At 43.2% G+C, this 21,614-nt stretch overlaps 1 protein-coding gene across 1 annotated transcript; it reads left to right on the top strand.

Moving 5' to 3' along the window:
* Positions 1-8,346: 8,346 nt before the first annotated feature.
* Positions 8,347-19,954, top strand: PGAM1 (phosphoglycerate mutase 1). The gene is made up of 4 exons (XM_001366762.5): positions 8,347-8,887; positions 12,731-13,005; positions 14,620-14,800; positions 18,926-19,954. Exons 1-4 carry the CDS (start codon positions 8,749-8,751, stop codon positions 19,093-19,095), a joined length of 765 nt encoding a protein of 254 aa, XP_001366799.1. The 5' UTR covers positions 8,347-8,748; the 3' UTR covers positions 19,096-19,954.
* The last annotated feature ends 1,660 nt before the right edge of the window (positions 19,955-21,614 follow it).

Genomic DNA, 21,614 nt, shown 5'->3' with positions numbered 1-21,614 from the left:
TCCTCCATCTTCTCCCCATTGAGCCATTTGAATTTATTATGAACACTGTTCTCCCCCTCACACACAGACTGAATAGTAATGTTTAGATGCTGATGCCCAGATCCTAGTAAAGAACTGAGCATGTGAAAAACAGAAGAAGAAAAAATAGTTTCCAGCAGTTCACAAAACAGTGTGTGCAGAAAGAAAGCTGGGTTCAAAGGTCAGAAGAATACTAAAGTAAGGGGAAGAGTATTTTCTAGTGTCTCCTTGGAGGAATGCTAAAGGCCCATGATCTTAGGATCATCTGCTTCTTTTTTCCTCTGCTCTCTCTTCTCACATGACTCCTGTAAATGGCCTGGTGGGAGAATTTTATTTCTCTGCCAAGAGATGCTTTTCTTCCTGGGCAGGTGCCAACCAAGACAAAGATGTCTTAATATCAGACATGGCTCTTTTTTTTTAATGAGTTTTACAAGGTAGTTGAATAAATAAGAATGTACAGATCCAGGGAGAGAATGTGGCTTGCTTGTTTCTGAATCTTAATCAGGCTCCTTACTGCATTAGCTTGATATTCTGCTGGGAGGAAAACAAAGACAATTTCTAGAGAGTAGTAGCCTAGAAAACAGAGGAAAGCAAGAATGGGTGGACTTTATTATCTTTGCCCAGGGCAGGTGGACATTCTTATTTGTTTTAGTAATAAGATTATTCCATAGATCATAGTTTGCAAACCTTTGCTGTTGCTTGCTGCTCTAGGTTATCAGTTCAAGGTTATTAGGGAGTTTTTGAGGAAGTCCCAAAAACTTCTAGTTAAGAAAAAAAAGTGAGAGTTCTGTAAGGTAGTAAAGTAGTGGCTTATAGGGAGTCTTTCAGGCTTGAAAGCTCTATGTTTAGTGAGGGCTTGTCTTTGAGGCTCAACTCTCTGATGTTGTTTCATCAGTTTCATCAGTTTCAACAAACTTCTCCTCAGAAACTTTTCCCAAAAGGACTGTTTGTTTCAGGAGAAAGAAACAAACTTTCCAGAGATGGTATGGGGAGTAGTTCAACCCAATGAGGCCACCATCTGAACTTGTCTTGCACATTTCTGCTATCGCTTGCCTTTGCCCACATTGCCCCCAGCACCTCCCTCTCTTCTGTTGAATTTCTGCTGAACTTGAAAAAAAAAACCCACAAAATCACCAAAGGAGTTATAGAAGAACATGTTTTTAATCAGAACAAGGGAGAGTATGCTCTTATGGTTGCCACATAGAATCATACACACATACAGGGACAATACTACCCAGAACCAGGTTCTGAACCTCTGGGAAAAAAACACCATGAATGGGAATTTCTGTCACACTAAAGAACATGGGGTTATATTTATACTTTATTGGAATATAACTAAAGAGAAACAACTGACTTGGTTACATGGGGGGGGGGGGGTAGGGAAAGAGGTTGTAGGCTGAGGCTAGGTACCTGTTAGCAGCCTCAATACAAAAAGAGAAACTAAGAAGACAAAAGGGTACCTAAGATTTGACTATATCCACCACTCCTAGCCAAGGTCCTCGGTGGGTGTTTGATGGTCTATTGCTCAGTCTGGGACAAAGGGTCAGTCTGGAAGATAACAAGTGGAGAAATTATAGGTATGAGAAACAAGAGAACATGTGGGGAGCCGAGAGCTCTGGGATACCTCCCATGGGCCAGATGGCCAAAAGATTAATGGGAGATATGTGGGGCAACTGTGTTGCGCGAATCAATCAGACATGAGGGCAATATAGGCAAGACCAAGATCAAGAGATGTAAGAGGCAAGAGGGAGAGCATGGGCAAGAGAGGCAAGGCAAGAGATGTAAGAGGGAGGCTCACACATGTTCCCCAACTTTTATTGGAGATTTTAGACAAGTTCCCATGGGATAAAGGTAAATTTGGGGTTTCATAAAACAAGGTTGTCACTTTAAAGATCAATTTGAGTGCCTCCTCCTTCAGGAACCCTCCTCCACTCTCTAAAGTTAGTAGCATCCTTCCACCCCAAATTTCATACACTACTTGGCTTTGAAACTTTCTAATGCACTTATGGTATCTTATATGGTATACTTATTTGTATTGATTTTTTATTCCCATACTAGAGAAAGCTGCTTTAGGGCAGAGAGTATATCATAACTAAATTTTGTACCTCCCCTGGCACTAAGCTAAATAGAAAATGAATGTAGTGGTAGAGAAAAGTGGGCTAGACTGAGTTCTGTAGCATACCAGACATGTTAGCATCTTGGAAGTATGATTGATGTAGTAATATTGTATTTTATGTGTTCATATGCCAGACTCATGGCCATGTTAAGTATTGATTATTGCATTTCTAAATCTTCAGTCCAAAGGACAAGAGAATTCCTAAGCAGGATGTTGCCGGCCACAGTGTCCTAGCTCGAGCCTTGTGGGACCACATTCCTTTACAAAGCTCGTGTTGGATTAATCTCCTCCTCTTTGATTTCATGATTGTCAATTCAACCAGTGTTAAAACCTATGTCATGTTATGTATTCATTAATCGCCTCCCACTTCACATTCCTAAAATCTCCAATAAAAGTTGGGGAACATGTGTGAGCCTCCCTCTTACATCTCTTGCCTTGCCTCTCTTGCCCTTGCTTTCCCTCTTGCCTCTTATATCTCTTGATCTTGGTCTTGCCTATATTGCTCCTCATGTCTGATTGATTCGCGCAACACAGTTGCCCCACATATCTCCCATTAATCTTTTGGCCATCTGGCCCATGGGAGGTATCCCGGAGCTCTCGGCTCCCCACATGTTCTCTTGTTTCTCATACTTATAATTTCTCCACTTGTTATCTTCTTCTAAAGAGGTAATAACGGAGCTCGTGACTCCCCAAGTGTTTGAACTTGTTGTCTCTGAGTCTTTATTCCTGCATCTCTCCCTCTAACTGCATAATCTATTCATCCATATTCCTCTAGCCTCCATTATCCCTTCTCAGGTCACCACCCACTGGTTCATTATATAGGAACTGCTGGCGTTCCCTATAAGTTTCAACCCTGGTTTTGCCACTAATTAGCTATATAACCTTGGGCAAGTTACTTTATCTCTTTGGGTCTCAGTTTCCTTAACCAATGGATTTATTAAGTACCCACTATGTGTAAGGCACATAGCCAGAGAAAAATAATCCTAGTAGTCCCTGTCCTCAAAGAGTTTTCATTACACTGGGGGTTACATAAGTGCACAGATAAGTAAATTTAAGATAATTTGTGGGAAAGAGCATTAACAATTAGAAAAATGAAGAAAGACTTCCTGTAGGAGGTAGCACCTGAGCTGAGCCTCATATATAGGTAGAGCAGTTGACCCCTACCCCCCAGAGAGAGAAGTTGTCCTTTATGTCCCCTCTAAGAAAGTTACCCAAGTAAGCTATTAAAAGAACCCTCTAAGTCCTGAGCTATCAGCTCAATTTACTGTCCATTTTTGTGAGCAGGACCTAACTGTTCTTTGTGGTTTTTCTGTTTTTGTTTTTGCTTTTTCTGCTTGTATACATGGAACCTGTTTGGTCTCTGTTCTCCTCAGTTTCTTCCTATAACCAATACTACCTGTCAAATCAACTCAAGTTCTTCCTAGCTCCATATTCCTATAGATTTCCAAAACCTGGAGAGTATTTTCTTTTGTCAGAGTCCACAAGGACAATGATAGGCAGAGAAGTTAAGTTTAGTAACTGTTTAAAGGCTCCTTTCCTCCTCTCTCCTCCTTCCCCTCTCCCCCACTAATTTTGATACATTCACTGAACCAGTTTTCTGCCTAGACTCTTCCACAATCTCTCATTTCTTCTCTCTCAATTGTTCCTAATTGCTAGAGCAGTGATGTCAAATTTATGGCAAGAAGGCATGTAGAGCACTCTCTGTGGGCACCAGGTTGCCTCCCCCCCCACCCAGAGTTGGTTATTAGAAAGGCAGAGGGACTTGGGTGGAGCTGCTCTCCTCCCCTTCTCCACCATGCCTGATGACATTTTTTCACTTCATCTGCCCCTCTTCCCAGCAACCTAATGGAAGCTGAGCAGTTCTCAGGCTGCAGAGCTGGAGGGGAGAAGAGCACTGGGACACACTTCTTCTGCACTCTACACTCACTGAGGATATTCCTCACTTCAACCACCTCCCTATCTAGCATCCCAATGGGAGTGCTTTCTCCCTCCCCTGTGTAGGGTAAGGGAGTGGGGTACTCATGAAATTTTGTTGGGGGAGGAGCAGGGCACTCAGTCACTGGGGGGGGGTACCCACAGCACTGGGTCTGGGGGGTTGGGTAGAGGTGCAGCTAACATTCATTCTCTAAAAGGTTCACCTTCATTGCTATAGAGTGTCAGTTATTTTGTCTCCTCCATTGAAAGTCTTGTTATACAAAGCATCCCTGGTATTTCTCCAGATTTCCTTGAGGCACCTATATCTCTCTTCCAGACATGCAAACAGCACAGATTTCTTCTGTTCCCTTCCTAATAAATTTGTACCATATTCCCTTAGCAGACATTTTAAATTTCAGCCTCCCACAGCTTCTCTATAGGGTCAGCATTTGGAAAGTGGGGCTGGGGAGCAGGGGAGGGAGAGTGTGGGGTGGTGGAAGGGATTAGCCACATTCCACTTTCCTCTCAACTCAACTCTCTTAGACTTCTCCTGGTTCCCAGAGTAGGGACCCTTCTTTCTTTGTTCCAGCTCTTCTTTATATGTTATTTTATTCAGGTAAACTCCTCCAGGGCAGAAATGGTTTTCCTTGCTTCTATATCTCAGTACTTAGCACAGGGCTTAGCACATAGTAAGTGCTTAATTAATGTTTTGCATATCTACATTTCAGCAGAGCTCCTAACATGCCCATGATAGCCCATTTGAAGATCTCTGGCCAAAGGCCCAATAAGATTGGGCCATTATAATCTGTTTAAGGGTACCAGACAATGTACAAGTACTTCTTGTGCTGGAGACTAGTGAAATCTATACCATCATCCATTTCAGGAAAGGGCATATCAATTGGTTGCCTTATTGTTCAATTTACCATTTTTGGGGACTTTCCAGACTATAAATCTCTGGCCATCATACCTTGTGTGTTATCTTTTCTTGAATGAGAGTTCCCTGAGGGCAGAGAGTTGTACTTTGTTTTTGTATCTGTATCTTCCGTGCTTATATGTACTCTAACATTCAGGGAGTTTTATGTTCTCTCAGCTAAGAATTTCAGTCTTACCTACCCACATTTTACCTATGGATATACCACACCTGTTTAAGCCACAAGTGAACATACCATACATGCTGATTATGAATTATAGATTTTACTTGGAGGAGAGGAATGGGAATGTTGAGGAAAAAAGAATCAAAGGGAAGAAGAAAGCAAAATGATTGGAAGTATTGGATGAACTTTAGTCAGAGATAGGACAGGAATCTCAATTCAAACCAAAAGCCTTCAGTATCCCTTCAGTCCACCAGAAGGAGGTCTAAGCACTGAGGATACAATGAAAGGCAAAAGATAATCCCTGTCCTCAAAGACTGCATAGTCTAATGGTAAGATAACATGTAAAAAAAACAACTATGTGCAAATAAGATATAGACAAAATAAATTGGAAATGATCAACAGAGGGAAAGCACTAGAATTAAAAGTGATTGGAGAAAGACTTCAGTAGAAGATGGGATTTTAGTTGGGATTTGAAAAAAGTCAGGGAAGATAGGAGGCAGAAATGGAAAAAAGCATTCCAGGTATGGAGGACAGGGACACTATTGTAATGCATCTAAAATTCATATAGAGTATACAGAAAGTATTACTTGCAGCACAAAGGTTGGGGTGCTCATCTAGGATATTTTTATTTGTGGGTGAAGTGTATATGTGTTAGGGGGAGAATAGGTTTGCTTCACTGACACAGTCACAGAAGTCACAGTCCACAGGGGTGGAATTTTCTTTTAAATGTTTCTAAGTTTTTTTTTAGTTAATAAGCACATGAAAAAATGTTCTAAAATGCAAATCAAAGCAACTCTGAGGTATCACCTCACACCTAGCAGATTAGCTAACATGACAGCAAAGGAAAGTAATGAATGTTGGAGGGAATGTGGCGAAATTGGGACATTAATGCATTGCTGGTGGAGTTGTGAACTGATCTAACCATTCTGGAGGGCAATTTGGAACTATGCCCAAAGGGTACTAAAAGACTGTCTGCCCTTTGATCCAGCCATAGCACTGCTGGGTTTGGGTTTGTACCCTAAAGAGATAATAAGGAAAAAGACTTGTACAAGAATATTCATAACCGCGCAGTTTGTGGTGGCAAAAAATTGGAAAATGAGGGGATGCCCTTCAATTGGGGAATGGCTGAACAAACTGTGGTATATGTTGGTGATGGAATACTATTGTGTTCAAAGAAACAATGAACTGGAGGGATTCCATGGGGAATGACCTCCAGGAATTGCAGAGTGAGAGGAGCAAAACCAAGAGAACAATGTACACAGAGACTGATACACTGTGGTAAAATCAAATGTAATGGACTTCTCTACTAGTAGCAATGCAATGATCCAGAACTATTCGGAGGGACATATGAGAAAGAACACTATCCACATCTAGAGGAAGAACTGTGGGAAAAGAAACACAAAAGAAAAACAACTGCTTGATCACATGGATCGGTGGGGCTATGACTGGGAAAGTAGACTTTAAAAGATCATCCTTGTGCAAATATTAATAATAAGGAAATGGGTCTTGATCGATGGCACATGTTAAACCCAGTGGAATTGTGTGTCAGATATGGGAGGGGGGAGGGGGAAGGGAGGGAAGGAACATGAGTCTTGTAACCATGGAAAATTATTCTAAATCATCTAATTAAATAAAATTTAAAAATAAATGTTTCTAAGTTTTTAACTGAATTGTATTTGTCCACACAGATGCTATTACTTTGTAGTGTCTCACATAGTTTTCCCCTAAGGAGATTTTCAGGCCTCAAAGGTTCCTCATAGGAATGAAACAACAGGGCAGAAATGGTCACTGCACAATCTAATAGTGAATCAACAAGCATTTAAGTGCTTGCTATGTTCTAGGTACTGTTATTAAGCACAGAGGTACAAAGAGGCAAAAAAATGCTTGCTCTTTGTGTAAAGAAGAAGACAACCTGTAAACAATTATATACAAACAAGCAACCTACAAGATAAATTTAGGGTAGTCTTAGAAGAAAGATTAAAGAGTACTTGGGAGGCTTTTTTTGGAAGGTAGGGCTTTAGCTGAGATTTGAAGAAAGCCAGAGAAGTCAGGAGGTGGGAGATAAGAAGAGAGAGCTGTCTGAATGTGCATGGGGAGACTAGAGAGATATGTCTGAAATCTTGCCTACTCCTCTACAAGGGATACTTTGATTCCTCCTTAGATGAAAGCAGAAGTCTTGAGCTAGGTCATGCTGTTCCCTAAGAGACAAAGTTACTAGACTAGAATTATATCTCTCTGCCTCCCTAAATACTGTTGTACAATTTGTTGCAAGGTTTTTAGGCTTAATCCCTTTTCCTGGTTACCATTCTTTAAAGGGGAAAGGGATACAAAAAGGGATACACCAAGCTTACCAAGAAAGAGGCAAACAAATTCTATTATACAAAAGACATAGTGGCTGGGGAATAAGCTTGTTTATCTAAGCATATAGTAAACAGATATCAGAGAAGATATGCAGATTATAATATACCAGAAAATATAGACTGAATGAGTTTTCTAACTGGGAGCAAGATATCTCAGTTCTCTACCAAAAGAAACCCTAATGTTTCCTAGGAGAAAATTTTCCATATAACTGGAGAACAACTATACCGTTTAAATGGAAGAGTTGGAATCCAGGCTGTGGAGATCTTGGAATGCCTACCTTGGGAAACTTTTACTAGTCAAGAATATGACAGAGGAAGAAAGGCAGAAGCTTGCCCCCAAATAGTTTCAGTCAAGTAGCAAGGATCTGAAACATAGTTGCTCAGAGATGATTAGGTAGCACGCAGGATTTCCCCCCCTCATAGCAGAAACAACATTCTATTTCTTGCCTAATAGCCGATATTTAGTGTAGATTGGTAAAACACTCCATGATCTCATTTGAGTTTACAATAATCTTACAATAATTCAAAAGGTAATTAGGGAGATGATTATCCCTATTTTACTTCATAAGGATTAAGGACCTTGCCCAAGGTCACCCAGTTAATAAATGTCAGGGGCCATTCTATCCCGGAAAGTCCGGACTTCAATCCTAACCTTCTAGCCACCTCGCCTTAAGGGTCACTTGGTCCAACACTCTCTTTTTACAGATGAGGAAACTGAGGCCCAGAGAGATAGGACTTGCTCAAGGTCACAGATACAAAGCATCTAAAAGCAGTTAAAAGGCCCAGCCAGGGCGGGATGAGTGGAGAGGTGAAGCGGAAGGGGGAAGGGTCAGAGTAAAGAGGCGTCCACGAGGGGGCTGGCCTCTGGCATTCTGGGAACTGAAGGTCCCCTTGTCCTTCGCGAGCTTACGTGCGATCCGTGACCATCTCCTCGCACATGCGCACTGAATCCCTTGGAGAGTTGCCCCCTTAGGCACTGTGGTTGGCACCCTCTGGCGAGGGTGGGGACGCATGCGCAGACCTGCGGATTACCCGTTTGAGATGGAGAGAAGGAAAGATTTAGGCAAAGGCGGGCGCACGTCTGGGAGGGACCAAGGAGGAAGGAGCCTTTTTGCGCAGGCGTGGAGGCGGGGCAGGGCGGGGCGGACCCGGGATTGAGAAGCCGGTGATCTCCTCCTGAATCACAGTGCTCGCCTGTCCCATCCCCGCCGTCTTCTGTACTCGCTGCACCCAACCTCCGCCCGCCATGGCCGCCTACAAGCTCGTGCTAATCCGCCACGGAGAGAGCGCCTGGAACCTGGAGAACCGCTTCAGCGGTTGGTACGACGCGGACCTGAGCCCCGCGGGGCACCAAGAGGCCCAGCGTGGCGGCCAAGCGCTGCGAGGTACGGGGCCCCCTGGGCAGCGGGAAGGCTACAGCCGATCTTACTTCTCCCAGCCCTATCTCCACCCCGGGGCCTCCCCTGGGTTATTGGGAACTGTTCATTTAAAAAGGGAGGAAAATAGGACACCCTGCTCCCCCACCCGCACTTCCCCCCCCAGTCCCTCTGGTTATTAGGGTTATTAGGTTCATTTTAGAGAAGGAGCCCCCTATTCTTACCTCCCCAACTCTCCCTCATCCTTCCCTCTGTCCTAGGGCCTCCCCACGGTTATGGGGGGGCTATTCGTTTTATGGGAGCTCCCCTGCTCTCCATTTTCCCCTTCCCAATGCAATGACTAGTAAGGGTTGTTCATTTTACAGGAGCTTCTCCACGTTCCAAATCCCCCACTCTCCTTTATTCTCCACCATTCCTAGTTTAGGGTCCCTCTATAGTTATTGGGGGTCTGTTCATTTTAGAAAGCCCCTCCTCCACTCCCTTAACACAATTCCATTCCAGAGCCCCCTCACAGTTATGGGAGGTCATTCATTTTACAGAAGGAGCTCCCCTCCCCCACTCTTCCCCATCCCCCATTTTACACATTCCGCCTCCATCCCAGGGCCTCCCCATGGCTATTGGGGGCTGTTCATTTATAGAGAGGGCTTCACCTCAAGGCCTTCCTACAGTTATGGGAGGCTATTCATTTTATAGAATAAGCTCCCCTCTCTTTCCATTCCTCCCCTCACCTCATGGTTATTGGAGGCTGTTCATTTTACGGAAGGTGCTCCCCCTCCTCCACTCTTTCCCTTCCCACTTTCATTCCAGGACCTCCCCTTGGTTATCCATTGGGATCCATTCTTTTTGTGGATGAGGAAACTGGACACCAAGCTACCCCTCCTCCACTCTCCCTCCCTGCCCATGCGGTCTCCATCCCAGAGCCTCCCCTGGTGTTAGGGGTTGTACATTTTATCGACAGGAAATGCAAGGAACCGAAGGGCCTCTCTTCACCTTTATCTTTTCTCCTCCTACCCTTACTGCCCCCCTCCCCCACCCTCCATATCCCACTCACCCCAATAACCTGAACTATTAAGAGACTACTTCATTTTACAATTGGGGAAATGAAGGGCCTTCTCTTCCCTATTATTTCCATTTTCCACCATCCTTACCTCTTCACCATCCCCTTCCTACCTCCATCCTAGGGCCTCCCTTGCATTATTAGGGGCTATTCCTTTTTCAGGTGGGGAAACTGCAGCACTAGAATCATCACCTTCCCACTCTCCTTCCTAAAGTCTCCATGTTGACACTTATGTGATATATTTTTTCATTTTTACAGATGGAGAAACTAAAGGGAACCAAATCTCCCTTTGCCTTCATCTTTGCTTCTACCCTGGGGCCTCCCATTAGTTACAAACTATTTCATTTTACTGATGGAGAAACTGAGAGCTTTCTCTCCATCCTTATGCCTCTCTTCAACACCCCCCCTCCCTTTGTGTTAAGGGCTGTTTCATTTTATAGTTGGGGATGAGGAAAATTAAAGCCTCCACCTGATCCCTGAATGCACCCACAGATTATCCTTACAAAGAAGGAAATTAAGCGACTGATCCTGGGATTGGGGAGGCACTGGTTTTTCACTCCCAGAGCAGGGTTCTTTAGGATCTGGTTTTAGGAATTTCTTCCAGGTCCTTAGAGGCAGAGATCCTGGGATCCATCATGCCCATGTGGTGGGCAAACTTTGAGGGGCCCTTGGAGGCTTTAGAAGGAGGATAGTGGCACCAGATCTTTGACCCAAGGAGGTTCTTCTGTTCAGGCCCAGGGCCATGTGACTCTGTGATCTAGTCCAGTCTTTTGCTGGCAAGGAAGCAGACCCAGAGGGGGTGGTGGTGGTGGTGGTAGAAGTGTCTATGGGATAATGCAGCCATTTTAAAGTAGAAATGGGACTAGGACATAGGCCCACCACTCTTCAGTATAGGCTCTTTGCAGAAAAGTAGCAGTAGGGCATGGGAGGTGATCCTGCTCTCAGATGTAGTTGCCCCCTGACTCCCATTATCTGGAAGAGGGAGAGCTGGGTGTTAGGAAGAATAAGCCTTTGTCAAGATCAGTGGGCTAAGGTAGATGTCTCCATGCTTACACTGTCCTTTGTGCCTTTGGAATAGTAACATATAATTCAGGCATCCAAAAAAGGAATTTAAGAAGCATTTACTGAGTGGATACCTAGTAAATAGCACTCTACTAATAAGTCCAGGGCATACAAAGAAAGGCAAAAAACAGTCCCTATTCTCAAAGATTTGATTAAACACAATTGAATGTTTAATTCCTGGGCAAGATTTCAGGTGTGAGCTTGTGTGCATTTATTGATGTTTGTCTTTTCATCATGGGTTCTCCCTCTTCCCTCTAAGAAGAGTGCCATTCAAGGTTATTGACACATGAAGGAGGAGATATATTTGGAGCAGTCATTTGGCTCTTTGCTCCTCATCTTCACAGCAGAACTAGAACTTCTGGCAAATGTGGGAAATACTACTGCTTTTGAAGTAGGATGGCTCTAAATGTGACCTTGGCATTGGCATCGTTCACAGGCCTGGGAGTTTGCTATGGCTCTGGAAGCAGAGGTCCTGAGGAGGCTGGCACCATTTTCTTCAGTTCTAGCAGAGAATCTTTCTGCTATGATTCATCATTAGGCTGGCCTCTCTTACACAGAATAGAACAGATTGTAGCATTTTAATACTGAGGGTGGAGCCAGTGAAAACTTCTGGGCTCCCCCAGAACGCAAAGGCTTATTTCAGAGGCAGGTAGAAGGATGGGATGAATGACAATTTAGCTTTCTGTTCTTTAAGGCTCCTCCTTTAGTCTCTTGTTTTTATATAAAGGAGAATTTGTTTGAGGAAAGAAATATGAGTAAGTCTGTTTGCCTCTTGGGAGCTAGTCTTCACCTAGAGGCTTTCTGTTTGTAGCTTTTGATTATGAAATACCAAGTCACTCCAGTATGAATCTGAATTATGTAACTAACCACTGGCTGATCCACCTTTTTGTGGTAGAGAGAAGGCTTGAAGGTATGGAACAGAAGAAAAACTTGCCCCAAATGACATTTACATGTGGCCATTTTACTGAGAAGAGTTCCTTGGTGACTCATTTCCCTCATATCTAGTTTTCATTGGTTCTACCCTCAGATAAGTCATTGGCAAAAAAATTATACTTCATACATGTTGACTGCCAACCACAATGTGAGGCAACATTCAGGAGAGTTCTATATTTCTTAAAGTCTATTGCAACTTTACAAAGGAAACAGTTTTATTGTGCTTTTTCCTTTTGGCTACTGCAAGACTGAAAAGGGTGGTTAGCAACCATCTAGTGACAGCATTTGTTTTATTTGGGAAGGGGAGGAAGGAAAAAAGTGAGGGAAAGAAGGGGAGTTTTGGTGGGGAGGGAGGGAAAGTAGCTTCATGAAATTGAAGATAACTCATATATTTGGCCCTTTCTAGTTCAAAAAGCACTTTCTTCATAGTAATCCCAGGATGTAGGTATAGCAAGTATCACTATTTTACAGATAGAAACAAAGAAAGGTGAAAGGTCTTGCCTATAATCACTTGGCTAGCAAATGTCAGAGCTGGGATTCAGACTCCCAAGTCCATTACCCTTTCTCTGTAGCTGACAAACTATTGAAATATTGATGGGCGGGAAGAGTGGCAATGTGTGATATCAGCAGATTAAATATTTACTGTGTACATGGCCCCTCTACCCTTTGCAGTAAGTGTTGGGAGTAGGGAAAGCTTTAAAATGTACCAGCAATTCAGGATTAAGATGACCTCTAGGACAAAAGTTTGTGGGCATTAAGGGTATTCTTTCTGATCAGCTTATCACTTGGAACTCTTCTAGATGCTGGCTATGAATTTGATATCTGCTTCACCTCTGTCCAGAAGAGAGCAATCCGTACTCTTTGGATAGTACTAGATGCCATTGACCAAATGTGGTTGCCTGTTGTGAGGACCTGGCGCCTCAATGAGAGGCATTACGGAGGTCTGACGGGCCTCAACAAAGCAGAGACGGCTGCTAAGCATGGTGAGGCCCAGGTCAAGATCTGGCGACGATCCTACGATATCCCACCACCTCCGATGGAGGCCAACCACCCCTTCTACAGCAACATCAACAAGGTAGGGACTGATCCAAGTTGGCTTCAGTATGGACCTGCTCAGTACAGGTCAGGCCACCAGAATGTAGGACTTTGCTTTTAGAAAAGGAGGTCTGAGCTTGGATATCTGAGCTTAGATAATTTGTTAGATTTGGTGATCTCTGTTAAGTTAGTGGAGCCACATTCAACAGAAGAGATGAACTGGGAAATCCAGGCATTCTTTTTCACATTGGTCTGGACAAATGATAAATAATTCTTTTGGAAATTTCCTGTTATTGGGGAAATAACATTTATTCCCCATTTGCACTTAGAAGTGACCAAAACTGTCAAAGTTCTGGCCAATTTGGATTACTCTTTAACTGGGCATGACCTTTCCCCCCTTTTTTCTGTTTTTGCTCAGCTGTGACTATTTGCATCCCTTTGGGAAATTGTATTTTGAGTAGTTGACAGTTCATTCCTGGTTCTTCTCCTATTCCTTCCAATTTCAAACAGCTCTGTTACCTTGGGGCCAGGCATCGGCCACAATTGAGAGGACTATATTCCAGTTTACTGTATTTTATGGGTATTTTCTCTGTCAAAAGGATGTACTTTTCAAATAATTTGGACATCTATTTTCACTAAACTTAACATATCATGAGTAGTTGCCTTGCAGAAATTATTTATTTTTAAAAACCTTTACCTTCTGTCTTAGACATTCTAAGAGAAAAGAGATAAGGGCAAAACAGTCGCGTTAAAGTGACTTGCCCAGGGTCACACAGCTAATAAGTGTCTGAGGCCAGATTTGAATGCTAGAGAACCCTTAGTCTGCAGTCTTGGTTCTCTGTCCACGGTGCTGCCTGGCTGTCCCTAACCTGCAACATTTTAAAGTGATATTCTTTTAGCTGTAAAGGGCTGAGTTTATATCAGTAATATAAATATATTCTCTGAAGACTTTATACCTTTCTCCCATAGCCTGAAATTTAATTTAGTACTTTCAGGAAATTCTATAGAAAAACAAATGCCTTCATGAATATCCACACCAAAGAAGTACCTGTATGGGGCTAGAAAAGAATTATTGACTTCAAGGTCCAAGCTAAAAATCTAGAAGGTAGAAATTGATGATTTTCCCTTTTAGGACCCTTAGGGACTCCCTTTGTCTACTGACAAGGTGTGTGTAAGTGTATGCATTTTAGAATGTGGGGTGGAGAGAAGAGTTATGTACTAGAAAAAAAGGGTAAAAATTGACTCTGGCTTTTACTTTACTCCCTTTACTATGAGCCCTTGATCTTTTCTTTTTTTTTTAAACTCTTACCTTCCGTCTTGGACTCAATACTGTGTATTGGATCCAAGGCGGAAGAGTGGTAAGGGTTAGGCAATGGGGGTCAAGTGACTTGCCCAGGGTCACACAGCTGGGAAGTGTCTGAGGCCAGATTTGAACCTAGGACCTCCTGTCTCTAGGCCTGGCTCTCAATCCACTGAGCTACCCAGTTGCCCCCTTGATCTTTTCTTAAGCACTTAACTGACATTCAGAAATCCCGTATCATAATGCTACCAAGTGACTGCTCTTTGGGTTAAAGAGTGGTTCTGGAGTTGACCAAATTCATGTGGAATCATAGCTTTCTTTGACTTTTTTGGTGAAAAATTAATATGTTTCTAGGACCGGCGCTATGCAGATCTTACTGAGGATCAGTTGCCCTCCTGTGAGAGCCTGAAAGACACCATTGCCCGGGCTCTACCCTTCTGGAATGAGGAAATTGTCCCCCAGATCAAGGAAGGAAAACGTGTTCTGATCGCAGCCCATGGCAATAGCCTTCGAGGGATTGTCAAACATCTTGAGGGTATGTAGATTTGCAATATTGGCCCTAGAACTCGGGGTACAAGTTAGATGGGGATGAGACAGAATTTTGTCAAGGAGAAACTCAACAAATACAAGGACCTGTACATGAGGACCTAAGTTAAATGAAACCTTTAAAGGAAGAGTGATGTAGGTTAGTAGCCTCAAAGAGACATCCTAATCTTTGTTGGTTTAAAAAAACAGAAAGATTTTTAGACCAAGCAAGGACTAGATTTGCTATGGAAAATAGAACCTATGGAGTTTCTTCATTTGTAAAATGAGAGGGTTCAGTTCAACAAGTTTTTGTTCAGTCACTGTGGTTGTGGCATTACTGTTATGTCTGACTCCATGATCTTCCGTGTCTCACATAAATAGCCAATTTCCAGGACTTGGCCTTTCTATTTCTGCAACATCTTACACATAACAGCTACGTAGCCACCTTGGTCCAGTCCCTCATCACTTCTCATCTGGACTATTGTAATAGCCTAGTAGAGCTCCCTTTATAAAAATCTTTTCCCTCTGATTTGTCCCCTTCATACTTGCTGAGGTGATTTTCCTGAAGACCGAGTCTGATCTTCTCCAAATTCTTAGTAGTTTCCTGCTGCCTCTGGGATTAAATTTCAATCCTCTGTTTCTGACTTTTAAAGACATGCATAGCCTGACTCCAGTCCCCCCCCCTTTTTTTTTCTCCAGCCACATTTTATATTCCTTCCCTTTCTGCATTCTACAGCTCAACACACTGGTTTTCTACTTCTATCTATCTTTGGAGCTCAGTGTCTTCTCTCTGTGCATTTGTACTGACCGGCTTCCATTCCTGGGATACTCTTCTAACTCATCTCCACCTCTAGGCCTGGCCTTTCCTAGTCCTTTACATAGCTAGTGCCTTTCATTTACCTTCATGTATAGAGTTGTTTGCTTGTTGGTACTCATAAAAATGGGTGCCAAGTGACTGTTTCTTGGGTCAGCTGGGTGACCCAGTGGATTGAGAGCCAGGCCTAGAGACAAGAGGCCCTGGGTTCAAATTGGCCTCAGACACATCCTAGCTGTGTGACCTCAGGCAAGTCACTTAACCCCCATTGCCTAGCCCTTACCGCTCTTCTGCCTGGGAGCCAAGACAAAGTAGAGATTCTAAGATGAAAGGTAAAGGTTAAAAAAAATGACAGTCCTTACCCACAAGAAGATCACAGTCTAAAGAGGAGCCAACATGCAAAATGAGCTGTATATAGGAAAGAATGAAGAAGGGGAAGACGCTAGAATGAGGAGGGTTGGGAAAGGCTTCTTGTAGAAGATAGGACTTGACGAGAACCAGGGAAGCCAGTAGGTAGATGGGAGGAAGGGAGAACCCTTCTCACGCAGCACAGCCAAGTACCTGGAGCTGAGATGGAGTCTCTTGTTAAGGAGTAGAACCGCCAGGGCCGGTGCCACTGGGTTTAAGAGTATGTGGCCGGGGGGGGGGGGTGGGGGTGAGGTTTAAGAAGCCTGGAAGGGAGCTGGGGAAGGGGCCTTTGAAGGTCTTTGAATGCCAAACAGGATTTTGTATTCGGAGTCTTGAGGAGTGCATGGAGGTTGTTGGGCGGGCATGCCGACACGGTCAGTCCCTCATTATTGGGAGAATCATTTTGGTGGCCGGAGGGTGGTTCGGAATGGGGAGAGTCGTGAGGCAGGCGGAGCCAATGGACTATTGGAATAATCCGAGTGTGCAGCAAGGAGGGCTTAGACCAGTGTGTTGGCAGTCACAGGAAAGAAGGGAGTCTACCTGAGAGATGTTGTAAAGGTGAAAGTAATAGGCTTTGGCAATAGGGTGGAGGGGAGGTGGCAGGATACCGAGGTGTCCAAGATGAGCCTGAGGGACGGGCAGATGGTAGTCCCTGGCAATAGGGAAGGTAGGAGGTGGGGCAGAGTGTAGAGGGAAGAGAAAGGACTCGGCTTGGGACACATTGAAGTTAGGATGTCTACTGGATCTCCAGTTTGAGATATGTGAAAGGCAATTGGTGAGGAGAGATTGGAGGTCAGTAGAAAGCTTGAGGCAGGAGAGTTAGATTTGAGACTCACTGATACAGAGATGGTCTAAATTAAAACCACTGGAGCTGCTAAGATCACCAAGTGAAGAGGCGAGCTCCCAACACAGAACTTTTGGGGGCACCTGTGGTTTGAGGGTGCGGAGGGTATGATTTTAATGAGGAGCCAGGAGAGAGTGGAGATGAAGAGGAAGGAATTTCTAAGCCTGGGGAGTGGTTTGTGCGAATGCACAGACTGGACTAGATGATCTCTAGGGTCCTTTATTTGAAATACTAAGACTTAAGATTAGATGGGAGAATCTAGTCCAGCATCATAGTGGTGGCAAGCTGTTCTGTCCAGATGTAATCCAGAAAGGACCATGGTGAGCCGGGATGTTTTTGACTCCTGTACGTATTATGTATCTGTGGGGTGTATAAGTCACACTTCTGTTATTGATGGTATTTTGTGTTGGTACCAGAAACCTGTAGCCACACATCTGCCGCCCCTCCGCCTCATACATAGGTGTACTGGGGACCCTACTTTCTTTTTAACTCATATCTTCTTAGAATCAATAGTAAGTATCGGTTCCAAGGCAGAAGAACAGTAATGGGGACTAAGTGACTTGCCCAGGGTCATACAGCAGGAAGTATCTGAGGTCAGATTTGAACCTAGGACCTCCCATCTCTAAGCCTGCTCTCAATTCACTGAGCCATCTAGCTGTGTCCCTGAGACCCTATTTTTGACTCTTAATCCTTTTATATTTCCTTCTTTATGATACTCGGCCTATTTTTTTTTAACCCTTACCTCCTGTCTTAAAATCAATTCTAAGACAGAAGAACAGTAAGGGCTAGACAACTGGGATTAAGTGACTGGTCCAACTAGGGTTACAGTCTAGGACTCAGGCTTAGCAAAATTTCTTGACTAATTGTGCTACTGCACAACCTATTAAGCAGATAAAAGGGGTTCACATTACACTAATTCCCAATATATACCTTTAAGAAATGACTTGGGTATGTGAGACATTTGGGTTCGAGTTGGCTTCAAATTCATTTCAGCAGACATTTTATTTACCTAGGTCCTCTATGTGTTAATAAGTCAAAACAAAGTAATATGCTGATTTAATGAGGAAGAAAACACTAATAATGTGGATGAGGGAAGTGTCAGGAAAGACCTTTTCTTTTGTAGGTTGTAGCACCTGAATTGGTCTTTGAAGAAATAGCAAGATCTCTTCTGGATGCAAAGGAGTGCATCCAGACATGAGCCATGACTGTTACAGAGGGAATAAATTGCTTCAGCAGGTCAGGAGAACCTATAGACCAGCAAGGGAAAGAATGTAGAGAGAGAGAGATTTAGAATAGGACCATGGTTAAAGGGTTATGAAACAGATTGTTTGGAGCAGAGTAATATTCAGTAAGAATGGAGACGTTCATGGGAGCCAAAATGGTGGAGGTATTAAATAAATACTAGACTGAAGATTTTGTGTTATTGTAGCATAGCAATTCTTAGAGTTTTTTGGTCATAAAAATAATGGAGGACACCCAAAAGCTTTTTTTTTGCTTGAATTATATCTATCATTAATTAAATTATATTTAATTTAAATATTAAATAAATAATTAAATAACAATATTGATATGTTAATTTAAAAGTCATAAACCCATTGCATTTCAATACAAATAGCCTCTCTAAATAAAAAAAATATTTGCAAAACAAAATAAATTTAGTGAGAAGAATGTTATTTTGCATAATTTTTCAAAATCAAATGTCTGGCTTACTAGAAGAGAGCTGGATTCTCTCAGTTAGAATAAGTTGTTTTAGTTGAAGTCTTAAGGAAGTGCAGGTTCAGGGAAGTGACTGGGAGTTGAGGAGAGGGAAGTAGCAACTATATGTAACACTTATGGGATTTGTCAGTAACTGGGAGAAGAGATGGAGGGAGTAAGGACAGAGCCCAGGGATCAGGTGAGGCTACAGGGGAAAGAGACAAGGAATAGTGGCTCAAACTTGGTCCCTTAGACCTTTGAGCAAGTCACTGTACCAAACTGAGACAGTTTCCACTTTGCTAAATGAAAGGGGTTAGACTAGTTGGCCTTTAAGATCCCTTTCCCTCTCTAAATCTGTCTGGGCGCATTTTTAGGTCTGTCTGAAGAAGCAATAATGGAGCTGAACCTGCCCACTGGCATTCCTATCGTGTATGAGTTGGACAAGAATCTGAAACCCATCAAGGCCATGCAGTTCCTTGGGGATGAAGAGACCGTGCGCAAAGCCATGGAGGCTGTGGCAGCCCAAGGCAAGGCCAAGAAGTGAAAAGCAGGCTACCAGCACATGCCAGCAGTAGCCAGTCCTTCCCTTTTCACTGTTCCCACCACATCTCTCCCCTGCCTGCTCCATACACTGACCATCACCTTAGGGATCAACATATAGCTGCAGGTGGGGGACTGATGGCTCCTTCTCTCATTTCCCTCCTATTTCAGACCAATTCCTTTCTCTTCTGTGGACCCTCCCCTCAACCACATTAGTCAAAATGCCTGCTGGGTGGTTTGGCACACTAAGGACCTGGTTGGGGGTTAGGAATCGGGACATGGTAAGAAGTGACCAATGTGGGGGATTGAAAGAAGCAGTTGTTCCAGGTATGCCTGTGAGCCAGTCCTGCCAGTAGGGCAGCCCTTTCAGGGGCTGTTGCAGTAAGCTGTCATTTAACAAATAATGAAAATCTAAATATCGATCATTTTTCCTCCCTAATCCAAGAAAAATGGATCTGGGAGGTTGAGATTATGTGCTAATGTTTACTTGTATTTACTTTCACAAGAGACCTTTCTAGACTGGTTGTTCTTGGTGTGTGTGTTTTTTTTTTTATAATTAAACTGTCCCACATGGTAATCATCAGAGAACTCAAGCTGCACCAGTGCAGACGAGTTCTTGATTTCAAACGGTGGATGAGTACATCCCACTGTGCATTTTATAGCCCCATCTCTGTTTGGTGGCAGTGAAATGCCCCCAAGTCTTGTCAAAATGTGTCTCCATATCCCATTGCCTTCCAGCCACATAGACCTGCCACCAGGGTCCTCATCAGTTTTAGCATAAGTACTAACCCTGCCCCCTCCCCCCATTCCACCCCCCCCCCTTTTTTTTGTTGTTCATTATAATAAAGGAGTGATGTGCAATACTTCTGTGAGCTATGTGGTGGTTCTTATTTCCCAAGACTCAGCATGAATTAATCCTTTTCATCATTTCAGGTTTCATATTATGGCTTTAACAATCTCTGGAACTCTAATTTCTCCTTATTAGAATAAATGTGACCAGATAGAAGGTTAAAACTGCTCCGGGTGTCCTCAAATGCCAGACTCTTGTTTCTGCCCAACAGATTAAAGGAAAATCCCTCTTATTTTGAGATTCAAATTTAATAGTCCTGATTCTTTTTGCCCTAGAGTTATCCAAATGTTAAGCAAAGTGGATTTTGGGATTGGGGTCTGGGAGGCAGGCCCTTTGCTTGAACAGAAATCCTTTAATCTTGATAGGTGCTTTGTTATCTAGCTCTTGCTACATTGAATTGGGACCTGACATTCTGAGGCAGATCATCCTATTTTGGCAGAATTTTGCTGGAAAGTTTGACTAGTTTGAAACTAAATCTCACAAAGTCCACCCTTCATAGTTTCTAAGGCCTTCTGGGGCAACAGAAAAAAAGTAGCCCTTCCCCATAATGTAGGTAGAATACCTTCTAGAACCCTGTTGAAGATGTGTTGGGCTGCTCCATTCTCCCTCTCCACCACCCTATAGGATATTTTTTGCATGTCCTGCCCATCTCTAGAAGGTTCACCAACACTATAGGGTATTAAGTAGGCAGTTGACTGAGGTGAGACAGTTTCCAACTTGCCAAGGCTTAACATGCAGGGTGTTTCACTTGTGCTATGTGGTTCAGTTGAAAAGCACTGGGCAAATACTGGAGATAGAAAGGTAAAAGCCAATTCCTGCTCTTGAAGAACTCACCATCTATTAGGGGAGACACCATGCCAACAAGCACTATCTTGCAAAAATGAGGGATACCCAGGACAAATCTGAAATCACTCGGAGGTGATGCTGGAATGAAAGGGAATTGGGAAAGGTTTCCTAAAGGTGGTGAGATTTCAGCGGGGACTTAAAGGGCAAATAGATGGAAACGAGGGAGAATGTTCCTGGTGGGGGGTATGGAGTTGGGAGGCCAAAGTATTTTGTTAAGAGGAAAAGAAGCCACCGGATACTGATGAATACTTGGAGGGTGTTGGGAAGTGACAGAGGTTATGAAGAGCTTTGAACACTAAACAGGAGTTTACATCTCAGTCTGCAGGTAACTGGTAGTAGCCCCTGGAGTTGGTTGGATTGAAGGGTGACATGTCAAACCTCTGCTTTAAAGACATACAATGCTTTTCTATATGGCATCTTAATACACCTGACCTAAGATGGAGTGGCTGAAGCAAGCTCTAACCTTGAGAATTATGCCTTACAAAACAAGTAGAAATGAAGGAGAAACCACTTTGAGGGAAGGCAAATGTAGACATTCTTAGGGAATCTAGGAAAAGGACTGGAAAAAAAGAACTTGTATTTGTATGGTGCTGTCCATTCCCACTGTCACAATCTGAGAAGGAAAGTAGTACTTGGCCACTAGGACTATTACAGTAGCCTTCTAATGGTTCTCCCTGATTTTACTGTCTTCCCTGTCTAATAAATCCTTTCCATTATAGCTATACTCACTGCCTCAAAAACTTTAAATGACTCTTTCCTACCAAATAAATCCAAACCCCTCAACCTGACATTGAAAGCCTGTAGGAGTTCAGGAATCAAAATTAAGC

The sequence above is a fragment of the Monodelphis domestica genome, chromosome 1 (genome assembly GCF_027887165.1).
Source record: "Monodelphis domestica isolate mMonDom1 chromosome 1, mMonDom1.pri, whole genome shotgun sequence".
NCBI classification, from domain to species: domain Eukaryota; kingdom Metazoa; phylum Chordata; class Mammalia; order Didelphimorphia; family Didelphidae; genus Monodelphis; species Monodelphis domestica.
The sequence above is the reverse complement of the archived record's forward strand: the minus strand, read 5'-3'. Positions and strand labels throughout refer to the sequence as shown.